This window comes from Centruroides vittatus, unplaced genomic scaffold, assembly GCF_030686945.1.
Source record: "Centruroides vittatus isolate TY-2023 unplaced genomic scaffold, ASM3068694v2 contig_89, whole genome shotgun sequence".
Lineage (NCBI taxonomy): Eukaryota > Metazoa > Arthropoda > Arachnida > Scorpiones > Buthidae > Centruroides > Centruroides vittatus.
Window position 1 is genome coordinate 1525116 of NW_027122580.1, and position 23359 is coordinate 1548474.

Here is a 23359-nt window from a genome sequence, read left to right on the forward strand (position 1 = left end):
CAGTACTGAGCAGTGGCGTGCCGTGACATTTGATAGGGAAGCTGGGTTTTTGTAAGAAGCCGACTTCCAGGGACAATCGGTTAATTGCGTGTCAGTAATGGCCTAGGGTCCATTCGTATGTGGGTGGTGGCTGTAGAGACAAAGACGACAAGTATCTGACCAAAACCGTTTATTTTAACATAAAATAAACATACACTATGTACAAAATAGTTTGCTTTAGGACAATCAGCCGTTCGAACGTTCTTGGGCGTCGATGTGGTTCTTTAATCGTCGATCGAAGGTGGCTCCGGGACAGTGGCGTTGACGACTCTGTAAGGCACGGGGAGACTTCGTCCGTTGGCGTCGGGGACACGGTCTAAGTACGAAGTGGCACGGGTTACGGGTTGGCACAATAGACCAGAAATTGTTTTTTTTTTTTTTTTGCGCGTTGACACGCGGCGTTTTGGTTATTCGGAACGTTAACCGAGTGCCAGGTGTCCTCGATTGTCGGAGATTATATCAATCTCCGTTCTTTCTTTCGTCCATTTTGATTGGTCGTTCTCTCTCAATCGCGCTTCCCGAGTGGTTGGTCCCCGGTTACTAAACGTAACGAGACTTTTACCCGGAGCGCGAGAAAAGTCAAATTCGAAGACGAATTCGATCTTTCACCGATCGTAGGACGACTTCCTTCCGCGATTTACGGTTTCTGCTCTGGCAGTTTAATATAAACAATGGGTGTCCGACTCAAACGACTTTTACCTACGTTTTTTTTTAAACTAATAAATTTTTCTCTAAATTAACCGTTTTCTCGCCTCTTTCGTAACGGGTCAAACCTGTCCGGTACATGACATTTCCATAAAAGTTTTAAACAAATACTGGAAATGACAAAAATAAACAATTTATGTATTTTAGTTCTAAAATACAAATAATACATACATAATACAAATTGATACGATACAAACAATGATCGAAAAACTTGTTTTTTTAATTTTTTATAAACTAACTCTATTCGGCGATTTTTTCCGCAAAGTCCTTAATTACTTTATCATAAAAGTCGCTGGTCGTCGACTCCATCGACGTATTTGAAAGCACTTTTTCTATCGAAAGCGACGCTAGCGACCACAATTTTTCCTCCGACCCAGTGTTCCTGGCCAATGTATGAATTTGCTTCGTGGTCGAAAAACTGCGCTCAATAGATGCACTGGTAGATGGTACCGTAAAAATTAATGATATTAAATCATATAATTCTTTTAGTACGTCTTTGTTCGGATCGACATTAATTATATATGTTTTATGTTTAAGAGTTACTTGTCAATATAGTCCGGACACGATTATAATTATTGAGATTCGCTACGTAATTTACATAAATAAAAAAATTTTCCATAAAATTTACTTAATTTAAAGAATTAAAACACGCTTGGAAAAATTGTTAATAATTTTAATATTATGAAAAACATCTAAAAGTGATAAAAATTCTATAGATTTTAGCGAGGTCTGAGGCCTAAGTTTTAAACGCGAAAACGTGTACGTCGGACGTTCGGCGCCGCTTTCCTGTAAGCCTAGAAGTTTGACAATGGCGCTTGGAATGTCGGGCATGATTTCACTGACTTTCCAAACACCATTGTCAAACTTCTAGGCTTACAGGAAAGTGGCGCCGAACGTCCGACGTACACGTTTTCGTGTTTAAAACTTCGGCCTCAACTTCGCTTTTATGTCTGAAAATCTGTCAATATAATTACAGTACAATTAAAAGAAAATTATAATTAAATATAACTTTGCAAAAAAAACGTACATAAAAATAACAGTGAATACTCTTTACTTTTTAAATCTTAAACAATTCACTTAGTCAGATAGCTCCCTACCCAGTGGCTAAGGGATAGAATCGTTGGAAGCGTTACACTTGTGTAGCTTTCGCCAGCTAAACCGGCTGAGGTTGGTGCTCTGTAAAGCGCATGCGCCAATGCCCTCTGGCTGCTTTACACTATTCAGTTATTCTCGCCGTGGAAGCTGTCTCGTATGCGCTTCCATTCCGCCACTGACATTCGAATATACAATAGCAATCTTATCGTTTTTTTCACATATAGTATAAAATTTTTTAATAAGATACATAATGCAGTTATAATAAAATATTAATTTTAATTAATTCAAAGTACGTTAAAATATGAAAATTTATGTTTTAGAAAATACTAGGAAGGTCATTGGAAGGTGGAAGCGGCGCTTCCACCGCTTCTAATGACGGCACGCCACTGAAAATTCAATATCTTCTTTTCTATAAGGATTTATTATAGCGTAGGTACACCGATATACAATTTGTATTAAGATTGGTATTTTATTTATATTATAAATTAGTTTTTCAAAAGTTTCATTTGTTTTCTTTGTAAATTTAGGAGTTATAAGGTAGATTTCCTTTTTTATATCAGGCCTTTTGTATCTCTTAGACTACGATGTAAGAAAAGCTTCAGTAGATGAATCCGGATTAGATTCTCGACGCTTCTTCCTGCGCGTTTTTTTCTAAACCGAATAAACAATCGTATTTATTTTTGCCTGAGCGAGCAGTAAGCGAGCTCAGGCTTCTGTGATGACTTTTACGGTTTAGTTTCGGAGTTTTTCAAAAAATTCTCACGTTAGGTTTTGATGATTTTAATGACAAAATGTTCAGTGGAATCCTGGTATTAGGGTTGCCACCTCATTACTTAGTCTCACCCGGAGACGATGATTTAACAAACAAACAAAAAAAAACCCATATGTATACAAATACAATTTTTTTATTTATATAAATTAACAAATTCAAAACTCAATTTTCTACAAATTTAATACAATTCTAATAATCACAAAGTAGTTTATAATAAAAAACTAATAAAACTAAGAACTAATAAAAAACAAATCTAACAATTTACGTATAAAATAAATACAGACAAATAAATATAAAAATATGCAAGATACAAAATGGTATAAGTGTAATTAATTATTTATTTATGTAGTATTATTTATTTATTCCATGTATATTTCCTGTTTGACATCGCAGCTTTACAAGATCCGCATTTTCTGGCTTTCTTAAGAATTCATAAAATTCTCGACAGCTCGTGTCAAAATTAAGCTTTACGCATAATTCTGCCTTTACTATCTCAACCCTCATCCTGTTACGGTTGTCTGTCCAGGTATTTCCCATAATCGAAAAAATTCGTTCCACGTATGCATTACTTATAGGAATCGATAGAATCTTACCAACAAGTTTGGGTAGTTCAGTGAAAACATTAGAGGAAAATATTTTTATCCATTTTTTATCAGTTGGCAAATGGAGCGATTTGGTGGAAGGAATGATATTTTTAAGAAGACAGATGTCATTATATAATTTATCGGCGTCTAATTCTACATTTACGTGTTTTGCAGCATTTAAAAAATCTTGGTATTTAAAATTTTCGTCCTTAACTCAGTGAAACCCGGAGTCTCCAGGTCAAACCCGGATAGGTGGCAATCTAGCCTGGCATGTGTATAAAATAATTTCTGGAAAATATAATTATTTCTGAGATAAGACATAATAAAAAAAAGGAAAATGTCGACTTTCGCCTCTTTGACATTCAATAACAAAAAAGTATTTTGACATTTTTGGGTGCTGTTTTTTGAAATATAAATCCAAAAGCAAAAATATAAATCCATATTTTTGCTGAGTTTGGTGAATTTAGACTGAACCATGGAAAAGTTATTCGAGTTCAAAGAAAAAACAAACAGGTTTACGTCCTATGTGGACGGCCGTCACATACTGCACTTGCTCTCGCTGTTACAGCGGTTGTAGTGGTAGTACTGTCTCATCCCCATTAGATGGCACTTTTCACTATCTTTAATAAGGGGGAATTTTCCACAATTTTCTTCAATCAAAATATTCTGGAACTTTCTGGAATATCTCGCTAGCACTTTGTAGTAGTGGCATTGTTCTGGAACCTTCTGGACTTGGAGCACAAGATTTGACCTGTCCAGGATTGTCAAAGATTGAATGAGACAGTTTCTTTAATCGAGACTGGACAAAATCACAAACGTGGCCACTTTTAACAAGCGACTTCAATTTATCCAAGACTTTTCCCGCTTAAATGCGAAATAATTTATTAATTTATTATAATAGTTTATTTAGTTTAGTTTCGTTTACTTTAGTTTAATTTAATTTTTTCAGTATTACACTTTTCTTTTTTTATCTGTACTTCCACGATATTTTTTTATTTTATCAACAATAAATCACTTATAATCTTTTATTTGTTACATATTACTGCTCAATCTGCTCGCCCAGGCTAACCACATCGAGAAACATCGTTTCCAGTTTTCTCGATGTAACTTACTTTACTAGTAGATGTAATAAATATATATTTGATAACAATGGAACAAGTAAATTTGTGTCAGATCCTTAACACGAACGGATCTGCGCTCTGACAGAATTAACTGTAATTTTAATGTTTCAAAATCATTTATAATGTCGATTTAATTATAATAAATATCTCATTTAGCGAATTTTTCATTAACAAAATTAAAGCACAAACCAATTTCAAAAAAAGTCGAGGGGAGTGAAATAATAATATTTATTCTTTCAGACACCAGATGGCCACTGACCGTTCGCCGAAAGTATATAATAATCGATTAGTAATCAAGAGAAAAAGCAGCATTAACTTTTCTCGTATTTTTAAGTTAAAACGGTCAGTGAAAAAATATATTTGTATTATTTATAAAGTATAAGATAGCTTAATAAATTTTAATAATCAATATTATTATTTTATATTGTAATAAATGATATTTAAGACACGAAATTGATATTATCCGCCATATTGAATTTAATAGTGATTTTTAACTTTATGTTTTTAATTGAATAATTAAAGTTTCGCACAACTACACACATTTTATTTGATTTAAGCATTAAACACTTACAATTATATTATCACTTTTTAATTATATACGTACCCGAGTTGGTAAAACTGTGCTATAGTTAACATGTATCAACATTTATATTTTAAAAATTATATACACTTGTATAAAATGTGAATACCCAATATTGAATGTATAGATTGTATATGAGGTGTCTATTCGTCAGAATCTGTTTTAAATGCAGTATTATTAAAGATGCTGATGTTAACTATTCTAATTGGATCTATTTAATGAAATATTAACATTAAATAAAGCAATTATTCTCAAATGGTGTGTCATAAGAGGTGGCTGTGTGCTGCATATACTAAGAAAATGTATTTTAAAAATGAAAAAAATTTGTACGAAGATTTATTAAATTCGAACGGCCGGTAGCTAGGTTCGGGTCCTAAGGTAACGGTTATTGTCGTACGTCGTGCTTCGTAATTTAAAATACCGTGCGTCGACGTGTTTTCTTACGTAAATTGTGCTAGAAAAATTTTACGTGTGTAACGCTTAAATAAGGTATTAGATATGAAGTAAGTAATTTTATAAATATATTTTATGAAAGGGAAAAGTAATTTGCTATATGAAGATATTGATAAAATGAAAGATCATTTTAGTATTATTGAAGTTCTTCTGAGGAAAAATGATGATAAATTGATTTCCTGCCTTTGAAACAAAATTTTTTGGTTCATTTATCTTGTTCTTTTTGTCACATTGCATTCAAAAGCAGATATAGGCGGTTTTTTTTTTTCCAATATTTTTGAGCATTTTTGCATCTGTTTTTGTGGTTTGTGTGCTAATGGATGAAACACTATTTGAAAATATTAAGTAAAATATGTTCTGAAAAAGTGTTTATGAATAGTTTTGGAATTATTTGGTTTCAAAAGTTATTGTAGAACATGTTTTTTATTCATTTAATATTCAATACATTTAAAATGTATTCAATACGCTTGTATAAAATGTGAATACCTAATATTGAATGTATAGATTGTATATGAGGTGTCTACGTTCTGTGATAGTTTTAAAAATACTCATTTATCTGTTTGTTTTTTCTATGATTTTATATAAATGAGAATATTATTTTTTTTTTTATGTCAAAATAATTGGACTAGCATATGTACAAATTTATAATAAAGGGTATTCTGTATAAAAGAAATAACATTAAAATTAAATCAAACTCAGATTTAGGAACTACAGTATGGGATTGTATGTAGTTCAATAAAAATATAGCAATCTTTCAAAAACTGGATAAACACTTCTAAAAAAACAAAAATTTAGCAAATAAGAAAACTTTAATGAGTAACATATTTTCAACAATATTCAAAGATCATCCTCGGGTTTACATATTCAAAAATAAAATAAAAATTGGAATAATACAAATTTAAAAAGGATGGAACACAATCTCATTGTCAGAGATCACATGATTTAGTTTTTGAAATTTCAGCAAATTTCAAAAACTGACTTTTATGAGGTAGGCAACAAAAGTTTTTGATCTAATTATGTTTTAGACGTTATAGATATAAAACAATCACAATGATGCTATTTTTCAATATAGCCTCCTTTGCAGTTCAACACATTACATCTTAGAACCCCTGGCATATGTTCTTTATCTATGGGATCTTTTGCATTTGTAAGTAAAGAGTATACAGATGGATTCTTTCTAAATACAGCCTTGGTGTTGTGGCTCTGGTTATTTCTTTATATATTTTAGCAAGATGTTGGTTGTATCCAATGATTTGTAACCCTTGTCTTCATTGTTTGTGGAGGTGTGCAAGGATACTACTTATTCATCAGACTCTGATGATGATGAAAGGGTAGCAGTGTTCCTTAGTAGTCTGTGATGTAGTTTAGTTTTTTTATTCTGTCACAGATGTTAGAGGTGTGTATATTCACACTTGATTAGGGCCTTAAAGGCAGCAATTTAAAGGTGTTAAGATCCCTTGACTGTTGGTATAAAAATTGGTCAATAAGAGGATTTTCTATACACTATGGTTAAAATGTGGCCTTAACAAATAGTTAAATGGACGTGAAAAAAATGAGTAGTGTGATGGCTTTCTTGCTCAACTTAGAGGAAGAAGTAATATCTCTTGTTGTTCATCTTTTCTAGAAAAATGGGCAAGTTAGGTTTTTGGCACCAAGCATTTAAAATGTTTTGACTGAAGCAGATCCCAATTAGATCAAAAGTGTTTGTCAAAGTATATTAAAAATATATATGCTAGTTTAATTATAAAGGTTTGTTGGTGGTATTTAATGTTGTTACACCTATAATAATTTGGCTGAACATAAGAACACCTTTATGCAATATTAAGCACAATGTAAGCTTGAAGTTTTTTCTGTGATGATGCTTATTTTTTCAATTTATTATGATGGCAACATTGCTTCATCCAAAACTTTCTGTAGTTTTAGTCTGTGTAATGTGCATTTTATTCACATGTTGAATCTTACTGTCAAATCTGCTTCCAGTATTCTTATGCCACAATAATAAAATAAAACACTTACTGGAATATAAACAGAAAGAAAACAAAACACCTTGGTATTTCCAGCAAACAAGTAAAAATTTAATAAAATAAAAATGTTTTCGACTATTTTTAATAGTCCTCTTCAGTTAGACTCTTTAAATTGAAAATGGAACATAAAATAGAATGCTTCTTTAAAACGAAATAGAACAAAAATAGAATGCCAGCAATAACATCATTTAAATTTAAAAATAATAAAATAAAAATAACATGAAATAAAAGTAACATAAAAATAGTACAAATTAAACAGTAAAATAAAACAAAGTATTAATATAATTAATTGTTGTAGTAAAAAGATTTCCATGCACTAGAAAGACTATTAGCATCTCTATGGTTGATGCAACCTCTGGTATTATGCGCCTTGAAAATCTCGAGTTTTTCAATGTATTTAATAAGATGTTTGTTAGTGGCAGTCTTAATTATGGAAGCTTTATCCCAATAAATATTGATATCTTGTTCTTTTGCGAAGGATGTCAGTAAAGTACTGTCCAAGTGTACTGGCAAGTACTGTCCATGATGTTATTGCTGGCATTCTATTTTTGTTCTATTTCTTTTTAAAGAAGCATTCTATTTTATGTTCCATTTTCAATTTAAAGAGTCTAACTGAAGAGGACTATTAAAAATAGTCGAAAACGTTTTTATTTTATTAAATTTTACTTGTTTGCTGGAAATACCAAGGTGTTTTGTATTCATTATGCCACAATTTTAAAAAGTTTTTTTTATTTAGATGATTTGGCTATGCTTTACTTTTCAACCTGGTTTCACCAGTTTTTTATGGGATTTTAAGTATTTTTCAGTCATCAATAATTTCATAATATAATAGTTTTCATATTTCTATATTCATCTACAGTCATTTGCCAGTTACATGATAGCTTGCAATAAATCATGCCATATAATAATTGAATGAACAATAAAAGAATAGTTATTAAGGGTTAAAGTTGGCACTTTTTACCATTATGTGTGATAATTATCTGAGATAACATGATAATTCTATTTTTACATGACAGTTATGTGATAGCCTGTAGTACAGTATATTAAGAGATAACTGATTGACCATTAATATGTCAAAATTAAAAAATGGATTATTAATTTATAAATATTTAATATTTTTAAATAAAACCTTTAAATGGGAAAATAGGTGGTGGTCAGGATTTCAAATAAATTATTAAACATATGCAGGCTCCTTCCAGATTGTTCAATAGCTTAGTGTTGCTATTCTCTCTCGTAAATAAAACAACTTCTTCACAAAATCTAATAAATCTAGATAAATGTTGTAAATCTAGCAAAAAATGTATTGCATAAGTCCAAAATGATCCAATGGATATATTCAAAATTTAAGATGTCCGTATCAGTGGCATGCCGTCATTGGAAGCGATGGAAGCGCCGATTCCACCTTCCAATGACCTTCCCTTGTATTTTATAAAATATAAATTTTCATATTTTAACGTACTTTGCATTAATTAAAATTAATATTTTATTATAACTGCATTATGTATCTTTTACAAATTTCTATACTACATGTGAAAAAATGATAAGATTGCTATTGTATATTCGAATAATTCGGTGGTGGAAGAAATGTCGAAACCGGGTCAGTTTCCAATCAGCCAGATTATATAGGCATTGACACATGCGGTTTACAGAGCACCACCCTCACCCGGTTTAGCTGGTAGAAGCAACACATGCATAAAGCATCTAATTTTATATTCCGGACCGGTTCTGAGCTGTTAGCCGCCTGCCTGTCATCTTCCAAGCAGCCAGATTATAGGCATTGGCGCATGCGCTTTACAGAGCACCAACGTCACGGTTTAGCTGGTAGAAGTAACACGCGCATAAAGCTTCTAATTTTATATCCTGGACCGGTTGTGGGCTGTTAGCCGTCTGCCTGCTAGATATTTGGCCGCCCTTGCCTGATTATGTGAATCACGAGTAGACTAGATCAACGGCGGACACCCCTGGCCCACGGGCCAGCTACGGCTTGCGAAAAGTTTCTATCCAGTCCACGAGATCTTTAATAGATTATTAAATTGTAAAAATAACTAATTAATAGTTATTTTTCCAATTCTTTGTAATTTTCGAAAAACGATAAGAGAAATAAATGTAGTAATTAACTTTTTATTTATTTATTTCATATTTACAGACTAAAAATTTACGAGTCACAAGAAGGCGTCAATTAACTACTACGGCCTGCGGAAAAAACGTAAAATTTATTCTGGCCCACGTTATAAAAAAGGTTGCCCACCCTAGACTAGATTTATAACTTAACCCAACCGATAGGAATTTACTGGTATGTTTTTATGATAGTTCTGTATAGTTGACAGGAGTTTAAAAAAAATCCATTAAAATATTTGATACATTTATTCTGCTCTCCCATCTTATATTACTTACAGATTTCAATGTTAAACCGGTGATATTACGATTTAGTATGCCCCATCTGTAAGAGGATGGAGAAAAAATGCGTACAATTCTAGTACAGTGTTAAAAAATTAACTGTTACTTTGGCGGCATCATTTACAACCAGATTTAATGAACGAGACGTACAAAGGTACAAAAAAAGCTCTAGAATTTATTTTCCTTAAATTTATGATTTATGTATCGGTTGTCATAAAAATTTCTTTCCACTTCTTTCCCGAGACTACAGATATTCAAATACAAAGTAACTGGTTTCAACTTATTTCTACTTAAGAAGTAGTTAAATAATTAAGCGATTAGGGAATTAGAAACATAAATAAAACCCCGATGAAAGAGCCGAAATTTTACTTAAACAGAAGCTTAACCGAACCGATCTCTTGCCGAGTACAGTGGAGTCTGATCTCTTTGTAATATACAACTTTTCGGTCACTCTCATTGAACTGGAAAAATTTCTGTCTTATTAGATGTAATAAAGACAGAAATTTTTCCAGTTCAATGAGAGTGACCGAAAAGTTGTAAATTTTGGAAATTTCCGTGAACACTCGGTCCTAAAACGAATTAGTTAGAAAACAAACGACGGACAATCTGTTAAGTTTAACATATTTAGATTTTTACAGCTATGGTGAGAAACGTTTAAAATCTACAACAACCCTGTCGCGTCCTGTGATATATACTAGTGACGCGACAAAAGAGGCATTTGACATTGACCGGTATCGGCACTCTCGGGATTTGGCACGCACACACCTACCTGGACCGTCTCTGATTCCATTCATTAGCCACTCGTAGGGAGCTATTTCACTAAGTGGATTGTTTTAAGATTTAAAAAGTAAAGAATATTTTGTTATTTTTATGTACGTTTCTTCACAAAGTTATATTTAATTATAAGTTTCTTTAAAAGTATATTCATACAATTGAAGAATTTTTTGTACTAGGTATGTATATTCGTCACACATTTTGTTTTACCAAGTAAGTTTTTCTGATAATTTTAATTTTAGCCCTTATATCGTGGCTAGTGATTCAAAAATTTATTTTAAAAAAGTTTTGGCTCAAGACCGTATAATAAAAAAGAAAACATTAAAAGAGAAAGACCGATGCCTAAATTAAATATAAATACGTCAACAAAAAAATTTCGACATTTTGACGATAAAATTTATCTTCTGCTCAGACTCAGCTTCTTAATGAATACAGTAGAAACATACAATACACCTTATTGCTGAGAACAAACAATTTATTACCTAAAACTAACGTTTTCGGCCCAATTTATGGGCCATCTTCAGGTTACAGCTGTTCGATTCCGATACAAAATCGAACACATTCAAAATAAAACCAAAATAGAACATACGTTTAAATTAAACCAATAGAACAAGCATAGTACAAAATAATAAATAACAAAAATTAAAATAACACGAAAAATGTAAATGAAATTAAAATACAAATAAAATACTGTGACTGGCCGTCAATCTTAAGGAACCATTCGTTTTGCATTAACCCAGAAGCCTACTGAGTGACGGCAGACTCATTATCACGTGTGTTACGTCTTACTATGTATTTCCAGGATGACGGTAACACCGTCGCATCCTTATAATTTAAACATCTGCCAGCCAAACTCGCTCTGTAGATTTCACATTTCTCAGTTATGGACGACAGCGTTGGCGAGTGTACTTTTACAAGAATTTTGGCATTTTCCCATTCTACCACTGAACCATCTGCTTGCGCCATTTTGGATAACGCTGTTGTGCACCTGTTTTTTGTGACATCGTACCGATGCTCCTTTATCCTCACTCCAAGGTTTCTATTAGTGACACCTACGTAGTCCCTATCGATTCCCAACTGGTCATTTTTGTAGGGAATTGCATATACTCCCGCCTGTTCTTTAACACCAATTCTTTCTTTGTCATTTCTAATCAACCTATACACTGTGGGGGCCCTTTTGCATATTAAACTGGCGTTTTTGTGCCTCGCTATTTGCTTCATAATCGGGAAGAGACATTTATTATATGTAAACTTTGTGAAGTTACCCCCAGACTCCGGTTTCTTCTTAGAACTGCTCCTAGGCTTTATGTACGCCGCTATTAAACGTTCTATAGTTCTTGTTCCAAACCCTAACTCCTTTGCTATCTCTTTGATTCTACCCAGCTCATTCATCGTGTCCATTATATTTGAGCAATATAAAAACGCTCTTCTGATTAGGGCCCTAAATGCGGATAATTTATAAACCGTTGGGTCATTGGAACTCGCCGGAATATACATCGGATCATGTGTGGGCTTGATGTACACCTTCGTGCATAAAGCTCCATTCTTAAATTCAATGCCAACGTCCAAGAAGTGTAGCTCTTTGTTACTAACTTGCTCAAGGTTAAGTTTCAAGCCATGTTGGTTAGAGTTCACTTGGTCTAGGAATCGCTGTATCATTGTGTCATTCTTCCAAATAATTAGAACATCGTCTATATATCTTTTGTACATGATTATGTGTTCATTATAGTTGAAAACTGTCATGCGTTCAATCCTTCTCACTACCAATTCACAGAGCAGGCCAGACATCGGGCTGCCCATTGGGACCCCTCTTAACTGCTTATAAACTTTACCTTGGAAACTGAAAAATGACTGAAAGCATATTAGATCTACCATTATCTCTAAATCTTTTTTGTGCTTGTATGCTTTTGGGTGCAACCCACATAACAGGTTCACTAACTCATCAAAACATGAGGTAAGATTTATTGATGGAAACATACTCTCGTAATCCATAACAGTCCCAATCTCATTATCCATTAACGACATATCATGCAGGTTATTAACCAAACTAAACGGGTCCTTTACGACAAATTGGTAGTCTTCAATAAGTGGTGTTAAATGCCTATGCATACGTTTTTCCAAAATGTAGGTTGGTCCTTTACATTTCTCTACAACCGGTATGATTTCTTTACTGTTTTTAGTATTTTTGCAAATCCAAACAACAGGCGGGAGTATATGCAATTCCCTACAAAAATGACCAGTTGGGAATCGATAGGGACTACGTAGGTGTCACTAATAGAAACCTTGGAGTGAGGATAAAGGAGCATCGGTACGATGTCACAAAAAACAGGTGCACAACAGCGTTATCCAAAATGGCACAAGCAGATGGTTCAGTGGTAGAATGGGAAAATGCCAAAATTCTTGTAAAAGTACACTCGCCAACGCTGTCGTCCATAACTGAGAAATGTGAAATCTACAGAGCGAGTTTGGCTGGCAGATGTTTAAATTATAAGGATGCGACGGTGTTACCGTCATCCTGGAAATACATAGTAAGACGTAACACACGTGATAATGAGTCTGCCGTCACTCAGTAGGCTTCTGGGTTAATGCAAATCGAATGGTTCCTTAAGATTGACGGCCAGTCACAGTAGTTTATTTGTATTTTAATTTCATTTACATTTTTCGTGTTATTTTAATTTTTGTTATTTATTATTTTGTACTGATGCTTGTTCTATTGGTTTAATTTAAACGTATGTTCTATTTTGGTTTAATTTTGAATGTGTTCGATTTTGTATCGGAATCGAACAGCTGTAACCTGAAGATGGCCCATAAATTGGGCCGAAAACGTTAGTTTTAGGTGATAAAATTTATGACGAATGACGATTCCTTTGGTAAAATTGAAGCAATTTGGAAATCAAAGCGGAATAGAATTTAACATTGGTAGACGATATAAAATAAATATTGAAAATTATAACAAGATAATTACGATTAATAGATATATCTAAATTAATAGATGTTATATGTTTTCTCTCAAAGCAAGAATTGGCATTTAGAGGGCATAGGGAATTTATTGAATCTAATAACGAAGTTAATTATATTGACTTTCTTATTTATTAAGTATGTCAGATAATCTATTAAAAATACATTTAAACAAGAGTACAGGTTTTTACTAGCTTATCGAACAAACGAATACGAATGGGCCCTGACGCGCAATTAATTGATTGCCCTGTAAGTCGGCTTCTCACAGAAACACAGCTTCCCTATCATCAAATGTCACGGCACGCCACTGGTCCATATTATTCATCGTGGACTCTAAATTAGTGGTTCTCAACCTTTCTGAGGCCATGGAACACCACTTGTATACTTTTTATTACACAGAGCATTAACATCAATACATTCAAAAATTGATAAGAAATTCCATGTTTATTATTTTCAGGAAACAATGAAGCAATAAACTAATCGTGGCACACTAAAATCTGTTTTTGTGCGGTCTTCTTTTGTGCAATTTTTTATATATGCAATGTGTTTTGTGCAATTATTTTTGTGCAGTATACCAATTTGATTGAAATTTATATACCGCACACAAAAAATTGCACAAAACAACTCGCACAAGTAAAAAAATCGCACAAAAAAAGACCGCACAAAAACAGGTTTGAGTGTATGCATATTTGACCAGAGGGGCATGGGGGGAGGGGGAGAAGTGTGAAAATGGATAGGGGAGAGGGTGATGGCTATTCTGGAATGTGGTTCGAATCATCTTATTACTTTATTCGTGTTACTGTGAATCTGCTTATTAGTTTGTTTTAACAATGTATATTTTTACTATACTGTTTTACCAGTATCTCAGTTTATTATTGTGTTATTGTATCAACCTTACCCTTTCTTATGTAAAATTTTTTGTTTTATTGCATGTTTAATCTTTTAATGTTCAAAACATCGAATTGACATGTTAAATGTAAGTCTACAGCCTTTTTTCATTCCTGTCAATTATGGTACTTTTAAAAATTGTTAACCTCCTATTAATTTTGTAGCAAAAAAGCTGATGAGGGACTCCATGTTCGAAATGCATTCTGAAAATAAAATAGTGTTTTTCTAAATCTAATTTGATGTCCTGTGGTAGTGTAATAAGTCTAGTGGTAAAGTAAAGCCAATCTTAGTGCTCACAAGCCATTAAGAAACTTTAATATATTAAATAAAATAAAAACGTGGAATTATCTAAAAATATAGCAATGGAAATAAATTTGAATAAAAACTTGAAAATCTTTTCTTTTGTGAAACACTCGAGGTACGTTTGCAGAACACTGGTTAAGAACCACTCCTCTAAATACTGTATTTTAAATTTTATCCAAATCAGCTCATTGGTCATGGAGATATTAAAGGTCAAAGTTGACATTAACACATGTCAGTGCTTCAGTATAGAATGCTACCATGTTCTATGATACTTTGTATTTGCATATTGAATTTTATTCTTTACAGATGGCAGTTAGTGTACAGTAGAACCTTGACTATCCAGACCTCAATTATCCGGATTGTTCAAAATAAACAAAAATTTTACAAATTTGCTGATTTGCACTTGGCAATTGCGACACTGTTTATGTACGTGATGGAATGCATAACTTGTTTTGTCCCAACAACATATCCGGCACAGTGGTCCTAAACTTTTTAATACATTTTGCGTCGTAATAAAAATATAACTTGACATACATATTTATAAATAATTTATATTCAAATTACATCATTTCTATGGCCATGGGTGGTGTAAGGCATGGGTGAAGTGGGCCACCGCCTACGGCCTTACGGTCCAAGGGGCCCTTGTGCCTTGAAGGTTTATGCATTACTTAAAAGCCGTGAACGTGACGAAAAAATTTTACTCGTCATAAAACGATAAATAGTTTGCATTTTTATGAATAAAAGTTTGACAGTTTCAACTGCTTTTTATTTTATAAAATCAGTCTTCTTGCGCCACCAGAGGGCCTTTAAACAATAGGCAGTGTTAGTGCTGGTCAGTAGTAGTCCAAATTCAAAACAAATGTTTGTTTCTTGAAAATTTGATCACGATTTAAATACAGTACAGTATTATTTTTCGATTATCTGGATTTTTCCTTATCCGGACTACCTTCATGCCCAATTAGTCTGGATAATCAAGGTTCTACTGTATTTTATGGTTATCTTTTCACCTTTGACAGAGATGAATTTTTCTCCATTTTGTTGTATTTTTTCAAATAAAAAGTTACTCCCTCTTGTGGTATTTTCACTTTTATCACTGCTGCTCGCATTTTGTTCAGTGTACATGTACTGTACTTTACATTCATTTTCAAACTCATGTTTCAAAATCATTATCTGCTTTTTCTATTTTGCAACATCATCAGGGTTATGTCAATCAAAAAATTTGATTTTATTGTAATCTATACTTGTACTTTGGAAAGTCAGAATGTCTGACTGATACTAAATATATAGTGCTTTAAACAACCAAAAAACAAATTGAAGCTACTTTTGTAGTTCTCTCATTAGAAAGTCTAACCCTAAAATGCAGAGATTAGTTATACCAGCCACATGGATCATGTGCTTGTAAACTATTATTCTGAAAACAATGAAAATTTCTAGCTTTCCATGCACAGTGATTTTTGTCTCCAGTTGCTGTTCTTAAAGAAATAGTCAGCCATGCATAAAGGTTGATTATTCAATTCTTGGGAAATATCTGTTCAAATTAGAATTACTTTAGTACCAGAATAGATTACCATCCTGCAAAGAGTTCTATTGATTGATCCTGCCACAAACACTCCATAATAACCTCCATGATAGGATGAAATTTGAAAACTAAGTGGAGCATTTTTCACATGGCAGTCTCAGCCTTTTGAGATAGCTCTGCTCTAGTTTCTCTGGGATTTACATTTAAGCAGATGATTGCTGCTTTGTTTTTGGAGCAGTGGGAATCTTTTCCAAAAGTGGCTTTCTTTATTGCACTTGAACATTTCATTTGTCGATTCTGGTTCCTATGTTCTTGGACACTTTTTGTAATTTCTCTAGTCTTCTTTGTAAAGTTCATTGCCAATGCACTTTTCCTTATTTTCCACAAAAGTTCCTCTAATTATCCAGCAGTCTTTCTTCATTCATTGTTGAGTTGCCTCAGTTTTCATTGCCCAGAACTACTGTACTCTTAAGATCTTTATCATCAATTCTAAGATTCTGCTGTGTGTCAGCACCTCCAATGGCATCTATGAAATATTGTAGAGTCAAACTCTCTGGTACTTTGGAGGATTTTCTAATCAAGGAAGGCAAATTGTGATCACTTCTGTATCTTGTTAGTTAGCTCCTGCAATGTTCAGCAGCCTCTCCATGCAGTAGTGTGGCTAATTGAAATGCCCCTGTTACATAATCCCAGAACTTATAGTCATTACATTGAAATGAGCTTTATAGGCATTCCAACAGTTTCTGTTGGGTGATGTGGTTCTTGTCAAGAGGAAGGGCAGACAATGTTCATCTGTGGCTGCTTAGTGTGGGAGTAACATCAGCTAAATATTGCAACTTGAGTGCAATTTAGATTTCAGAAGTTATAGTGGTATTCTGTAGATAGCACAATCTTCATCACCCGTGATTACCGGTACAAATAAATTCCAATACAGTCTCTTCAACCTTAAAATTCCCGGTACATAAGACGACAGTCAACACATAAACTAACGTTTTTCGATCCTCCACCGAGGTCTTCGTCAGGTTCGTTGATTCATGGAATGCGAAAAGAATCGAACGCTTTCGAAATTCAAAAAAATCGAATATCCCGCGTGCAGTAATGACGAATGCTACATCGTAAATTTAATAGACAGGAATAAAACATGATTACCACTGCGGATGTTATCTCAGAGGCATATCGCCACGCGTACGATAATACGTTACTTTCCTTGAAATTAATACATTTCCCCGATTTTGGTAGCCTTGTAAATCTCAAGAGTCTCCAAAGCCCTGAATGTGGTCCGTCTTAAACGACTTCTTAATGAGTCTGGTGTTATCGAAGTCTGCTCTTATATTCGGGGTCCGTAAGTTTAAACGTTAGTTTATGTGTTGACTGTCGTCTTATGTACCGGGAATTTTAAAGGTTGAAGAGACTGTATTGGAATTCTGTAGAAGCATCTCTCAAAGGACTGGTCTGTGAACTTGCCACCAAATACACAGTATAACCTTACACTGATGCAATTCTGGTTTTGGTATGTCCTGTGCTGTTTGATTGACACCTGATCATGAACTTTTGTGTTTTAATTTGACATACAGGCACCATTTTTCATCTCTTATAATGATGATTTTATACCAGATTGATAATCATAAAGGGCACATGTGCAAATTTAGCCAGGAGAAAGTGATATATTTAAAAACTTTGTATTGCCAAGCAGAATATCCTTTCACTTATGATTGTGCACCTCAACATTCTCCATTTGCATTTTTGACGAGAAACTTACAGATGCCATCTATCAGAGAACAATTTTGAACAATCTAAAGAGGTCTACAAAATTTCAGAAATTAGAAGAGCCTTTCAATATTGCTCTAACATACAAGATACATTAGAAGAGCTGAATAGAATTAAAGATGTAGCTAAAGTTTTGGGATTTGGAGCAAGAACTATACAATTCCTAATTACTGCATACAATGATCCTAGAAAGAACAAGAAAAAACATGAAGGAGACAGCAATATCACAAAGTTCACATATAATAAACATCTATCCTCTGTTATGAAGGAAATTGTGAACTACAAAAACAATACTATTCTATACAAAAGAGCTCCCACCATATATACATTACTGAGAAATGACAAAGATAGGATCAAAGGGAGTGAATGGCCAGGAGTTTACACAATACCATACAAGAATGGCCAATTGGGGATAGAGAAAGAATATATGGGCATCACAACTAGAAACCTGAACAAAAGGACTAGGGAACATAAGTATGACATAGCAAAAAATCGATATACAACAGTGTTAGCAAAAATAGCACAGACAGATGGATTCATGGTTGAATGGGAGGAAGCCAGGATCATTGCACCCATACACTCAGCAACACTTGCATCAACAGTGAAGAAATGTGAAATATACAGGTTTAACCTGACGGAAAAATGTTTAAACTATAAGAATGCAACCATTTTACCTTCTGCCTGGAAGTATATAATAAAACAGAACTCGTAGGGTGGTACAGTACGTTCAGTAGGCTCAATAGAAAAAAGCCTGTGATACTATAAATGTTGATGTTATTTGGATGTTTAATTATTGTATTTTTGTATTTTATTTTATTTTAGTCTATTTATTCTATTTTTGTAATATTTTCGTTATATTTGGTTTACTTAATTCAATTTCAATATATTACATAAGTTCTAATTTATTATATTTAAATTTGAACCTGGTGTTCGAAGCGTAGATTTTGAACGTCTTTAACCTGAGGATGGTCCATCAAGTGAGTTGAAAATGTTTGTTTAGCCGAATAAATGAACTTTCTCATTAATAAGGTGTGTTGGTTTTATAATAATATAGAATCTGAGTGTAAGTAGGAGAAATTTTTACATCAACCTTATATTATTTAATCACTTTTATTTGATAAACTTACACTTAAAGAATTGATAAAGTTGTATAAAACTTACAAGTCCATGTTTGTCGTTTGATATATGTTTTAATTTTGAAATATAAATACAGTATTTTATTTTTATTTATTTACTTGAAATTATTTTAAATTTTATTACAATGTAACAAGAAATATACAAGTGAGGGACACAAGATTAGATTATCTCAAACTATAAAACAAGAAATATTAAAATTATAATTAAGTTTTCTAATGAACATTTTATTTTTTACATTTATTTTTAACCAAATGATAATTCTGGATTTATTGGGTCATAATGTTAAATTTAATACATGATGGTTACTTAATTGCTTACCTTTAGTCAAAATTATTTTATATGTATTTATTTAATTAGCCAAGTTATGGCCTGATGAGTCCAACTTTATCATTTAATAAATTTATAATTCCAGGCTTAGTTTAATGTATAATATTTTTAATATTGAATTGTATTTGATATTTTTTTGGCTGATAATTGACAGTATTAACGATTTATTCTTAATTTTTATTGTCATTATTAATAGAATTTATTCTGAAAGTGTTCATTTATGCTCTGTATGACAGAAAATGTTCAAAAATAAATGGAAATATAGATAATTAAATTATATCAATATGTATTAAAAGCTGTTATCAGATTCATAAAGATCACAATTATAACAATAGGATTTCTTATTTATTTTAATGCATAATGTACGATACATATTCTTAAACCAAAAGAATCTGTGAGTAATCATCACTTATCAGTACAAAGGAATGTCCTGTTTCTTTGTAAGTTAAAAAATTGAATTAATTGCTTTCTTTGTCAAATTTTTGACGTTTGGATTTGATGATGTCAACAATTGTATCCTCGAAGTTTTCATTTTCGTCATAACGTGGTAAATTGTCATCCATTGTTGAAAATTCTTCAGTATTGATGATAGGAACTTGCAGTATGCCATCATTTTTCTCACTGCTCAAAATTTCAGAAACATTCAAAGGTTTTAAACTGCAAGCAGCAAAGCAGTTTTTGCATTGTGCTGCTTTTTATAGCTCGCCACTTATCAGCAACAAACTATATGGCTTGCAAAATGGAAATTTTTGCACTGATCTCTCGGGCTGTTGATGAACTTGTCATTAAGTTTTCGTCAATACATTCCATTATGTAATTTACCAATTTTTCTTGATACAATATCTTTAAATTTTTCATTACCCCCATGTCCATAGGTTGCACTAAGGATGTTGTATTAGGAGGAAGAAACTCCAGCCATATATTTTTGAGATTATCTAAATGTGGATGTGCAGCACAATTATCAAGAAGCAACAAAATTTTCCTTTGCTTATGTTGTAACTTTGTCCCAACTTGTAAGCCACTTTCGAAAAAATGTCACAAGTCATTCACACATTACTGTTGGCATGGTACTTCTACTGGTAACTCTCTATTCTTATCCCCTTAAAGCAGTGGTATTCAATCTATGGGTCGTGACCCCAAATGGGGTTGCGGAAAATTATATTGGGGTCGTACTGTTAAAATGTTTGAATACCATTGCTATAGGCCAGTGGTATTAAATCTATGGGTTGCAACCCCATTTAGGGTCAAACTGTTAAAATGTTTGAATACCATTGCCTTAAAGCATCGAGGTTTAGCCCTTTTTCTTACAATTAGTAGTTTTTGTTTGTTGATATCTGTCATATATGCACAGCATAACACAGTAATGCGGTCCATTGCTCTCTTATACCCTGACAGTGCAATGTGCTCATAACAGGGAGCCATCTGATGTAGCACGATAATAGAGACCGGTTTTGTCAGCGTTGTAAATAACATCTGAACAAAAATTCTCTAAAAACGTAGGGATTTTAGTTTTTTGCCACTGTTCAGCACTTACATTATCTGCACTGCTCTTTTTGCCATGTGCTTTTTTGTATTTGATGTTGTGTCTCGCTTTCCATTGAGACAGTCAACAATTAGTTGCTTTAAAATCATTGTGGCTTAGCTTTTTAGTGATCTCCTCTGACTTCACCTTCAACACTGGACTGCTGATATTTACACCTCGTCCGCTAACCATAGAAAACCATTGATCTAATGCTTCTTCAACTTCAGGATCTTTTCCATCATGCTTTCTTTTGGATGTTTGTAGAATTTCTTTTTGTAATGCCTACTCCACATGCAGTTGATTTTCTTGTTGTAAGAGATGCTCAATGGTAGAATTTGGTACACCAGTTATATCAGCAAGTCTACAATGACTTATATTCAATGGCTTGCTTTTAATTTTATCCAGCAAAGCAATTTTACTTGAAAGTGTAAAATCATTTCTTGGCATCTTGGCAAATATTTAAGAGATGGAGACAGATCCAAACTTGAATTTCTTGCTTCTATGTCTGCCTTATATAGTTGTCGACAGCTGACGGCTGACCAATCAGTAGCTTTGCTGGTTATAGCTTTATTCCAGGTCCGCCACATTGCATGATGTTTTTCGCCAACAGTCTTTTCCTTGAAATGCATATGCCACTAATTCAAATTTAACCAATTGTGTTCCTCAATAATCTCTCCTCAGCAGCGTTCATTACCAGTTCAAATTGGCCAATCATGTTCATTACATGATATCATCATTACACAAACGATGATCCAATCTGAACCAGGGTCAGTAACTCGAATTTAGGTCTGCCTCAGACAAGATCGTGGTGTGATACGACCTGCTGTGCTGACTCCCCTCCAGAAAGACCAAATTGCTTGAGTGAAAGTCACAATTGCTTTGTCTTTGCTAACCATTAGGCCTAGACAACATTAGTGTACGTACTGCTGATATACAGTATTTTCGGAAGATCTTTAAAATATATCAAAAATTGCTAAATAAATTTTCTTTTACTATTCCAATTAAGCGAAAGGTTGTCCCAATTTATGCCAAATACTGTATAGTAGGAAGGAGAAATCACCAAGATCGGTGTTATATGTACATTATATTGTAAATGTTTTTGATGATCCTATAGTAGTCATCGTCAGGCAAATATAGAAAATTAATGAAAACAAACAGAAATAATCCAATGAAGAGCAGAACACACATAATTCAAATTAAAAACATTTGATAAGACCGTTAAGAACAAGCAAAAAATATTTAAATGTATTCGAAATCGAATGAGCAGAAAGTTATGTAATATGCAAAGTGGCGCATGCATGGATCTAGGCTTACATTATAAGTACAATGGAGGCTAATAATAGTTGTTTAACTGCTTATACAGCATGGCCCATACACTGGGCAGGTCGAGGGTGGGAGTGTTGGATGTATCCAAGGTAGTAGTAAGAAGGGACTCCCATATAAAAACGAGTTTTCGATTTTTGCAGCTCTTGAGCATAATTATTGGGGACCATAGCTGGTTGTAGCCTTGCTCAAGTATCTTTTTTGTAAGTTCTGTAGTGTGCCTTTCCTTCACAACATCCTCTTAGTGTTCCGCAAGGCGGCTAGTAAGCATTCTTGTTGTGGCTCCAATGTATCTTGTTACTCCCGTTGCAAGATTCTCCAGTGGTACAGCATAGACCCCCGACTTTTCAAGACTAGAAAACTTGTCCTGATCATTGCAAATGAGCTTGCTTAGATTTGGAAGTGGGGATAGTGGCAGGACAAGATTATGCTGCTTAAAAATACAGCAAATACATGTAGAAAGAGGTCCAAGGTATGGCAAACGATGCTTGGACCACAGAAATCATTTTCTCTGCACAGCACAAACTTTTTGTCTTTGTCGGAGACTAAAAGTCTCAAATTGGTCCTGGTAAGGATGTGCGCTACTGTCCAGTAGTTCACATGATCATTGGGATTACCAGATCCTTGTTTTGCCGTTGTAAGCTTCGTGATTCCAATTCCAATTGCGGATATTCCATTTGCGGATATGCAGCAAACTCTCAAGTATACTGTATATTCTTCCATCAACTTGGGAGTAAAGAAAGATGCAGCAATAACGTTCTTAGATTTGCACATATGTAAATCTCCTAAAGGGCCACAATTCTCGGTGCACCATAAATTTAATAAGGTACCACATATTATCCCAGCAGAGGCTTTCCAGCCTTCACGATATGTTAATGCCGCCATTGCCACCCTGATCAGAAGAGCTTTCTTACTATCATCTTTACAAGCACTGGTGACTATTGATTTAGACATTAGTTTGATGGAATGCACTGCTGGTTTTTCGCATGCTAAATTTACACATACTCAATATGGTAAAAATCAAAGACTCATTTTTATATGGGAGTCCCTTCTTACTACTACCTTGGATAC

General features: G+C 33.4%; 2 protein-coding genes across 2 annotated transcripts in view; one reads left to right on the forward strand and one right to left on the reverse strand.

Annotated features, from left to right (window-relative positions):
• The first annotated feature begins 4560 nt into the window (after nucleotides 1-4560).
• The window catches only part of LOC136983828 (neurocalcin homolog), an 88494-nt gene continuing 69695 nt past the window's right edge, over nucleotides 4561-23359 (forward strand). The window contains exon 1 of the mRNA XM_067280696.1: nucleotides 4561-4658. The gene's annotated coding sequence lies outside the window, so the exon portion shown is untranslated. The remainder of the gene's footprint in view (nucleotides 4659-23359) is intronic.
• On the reverse strand, nucleotides 11289-12569 carry LOC136983854 (uncharacterized). Its single transcript, XM_067280721.1, has one exon. It carries the CDS (start codon nucleotides 12567-12569, stop codon nucleotides 11289-11291), a length of 1281 nt encoding a protein of 426 aa, XP_067136822.1.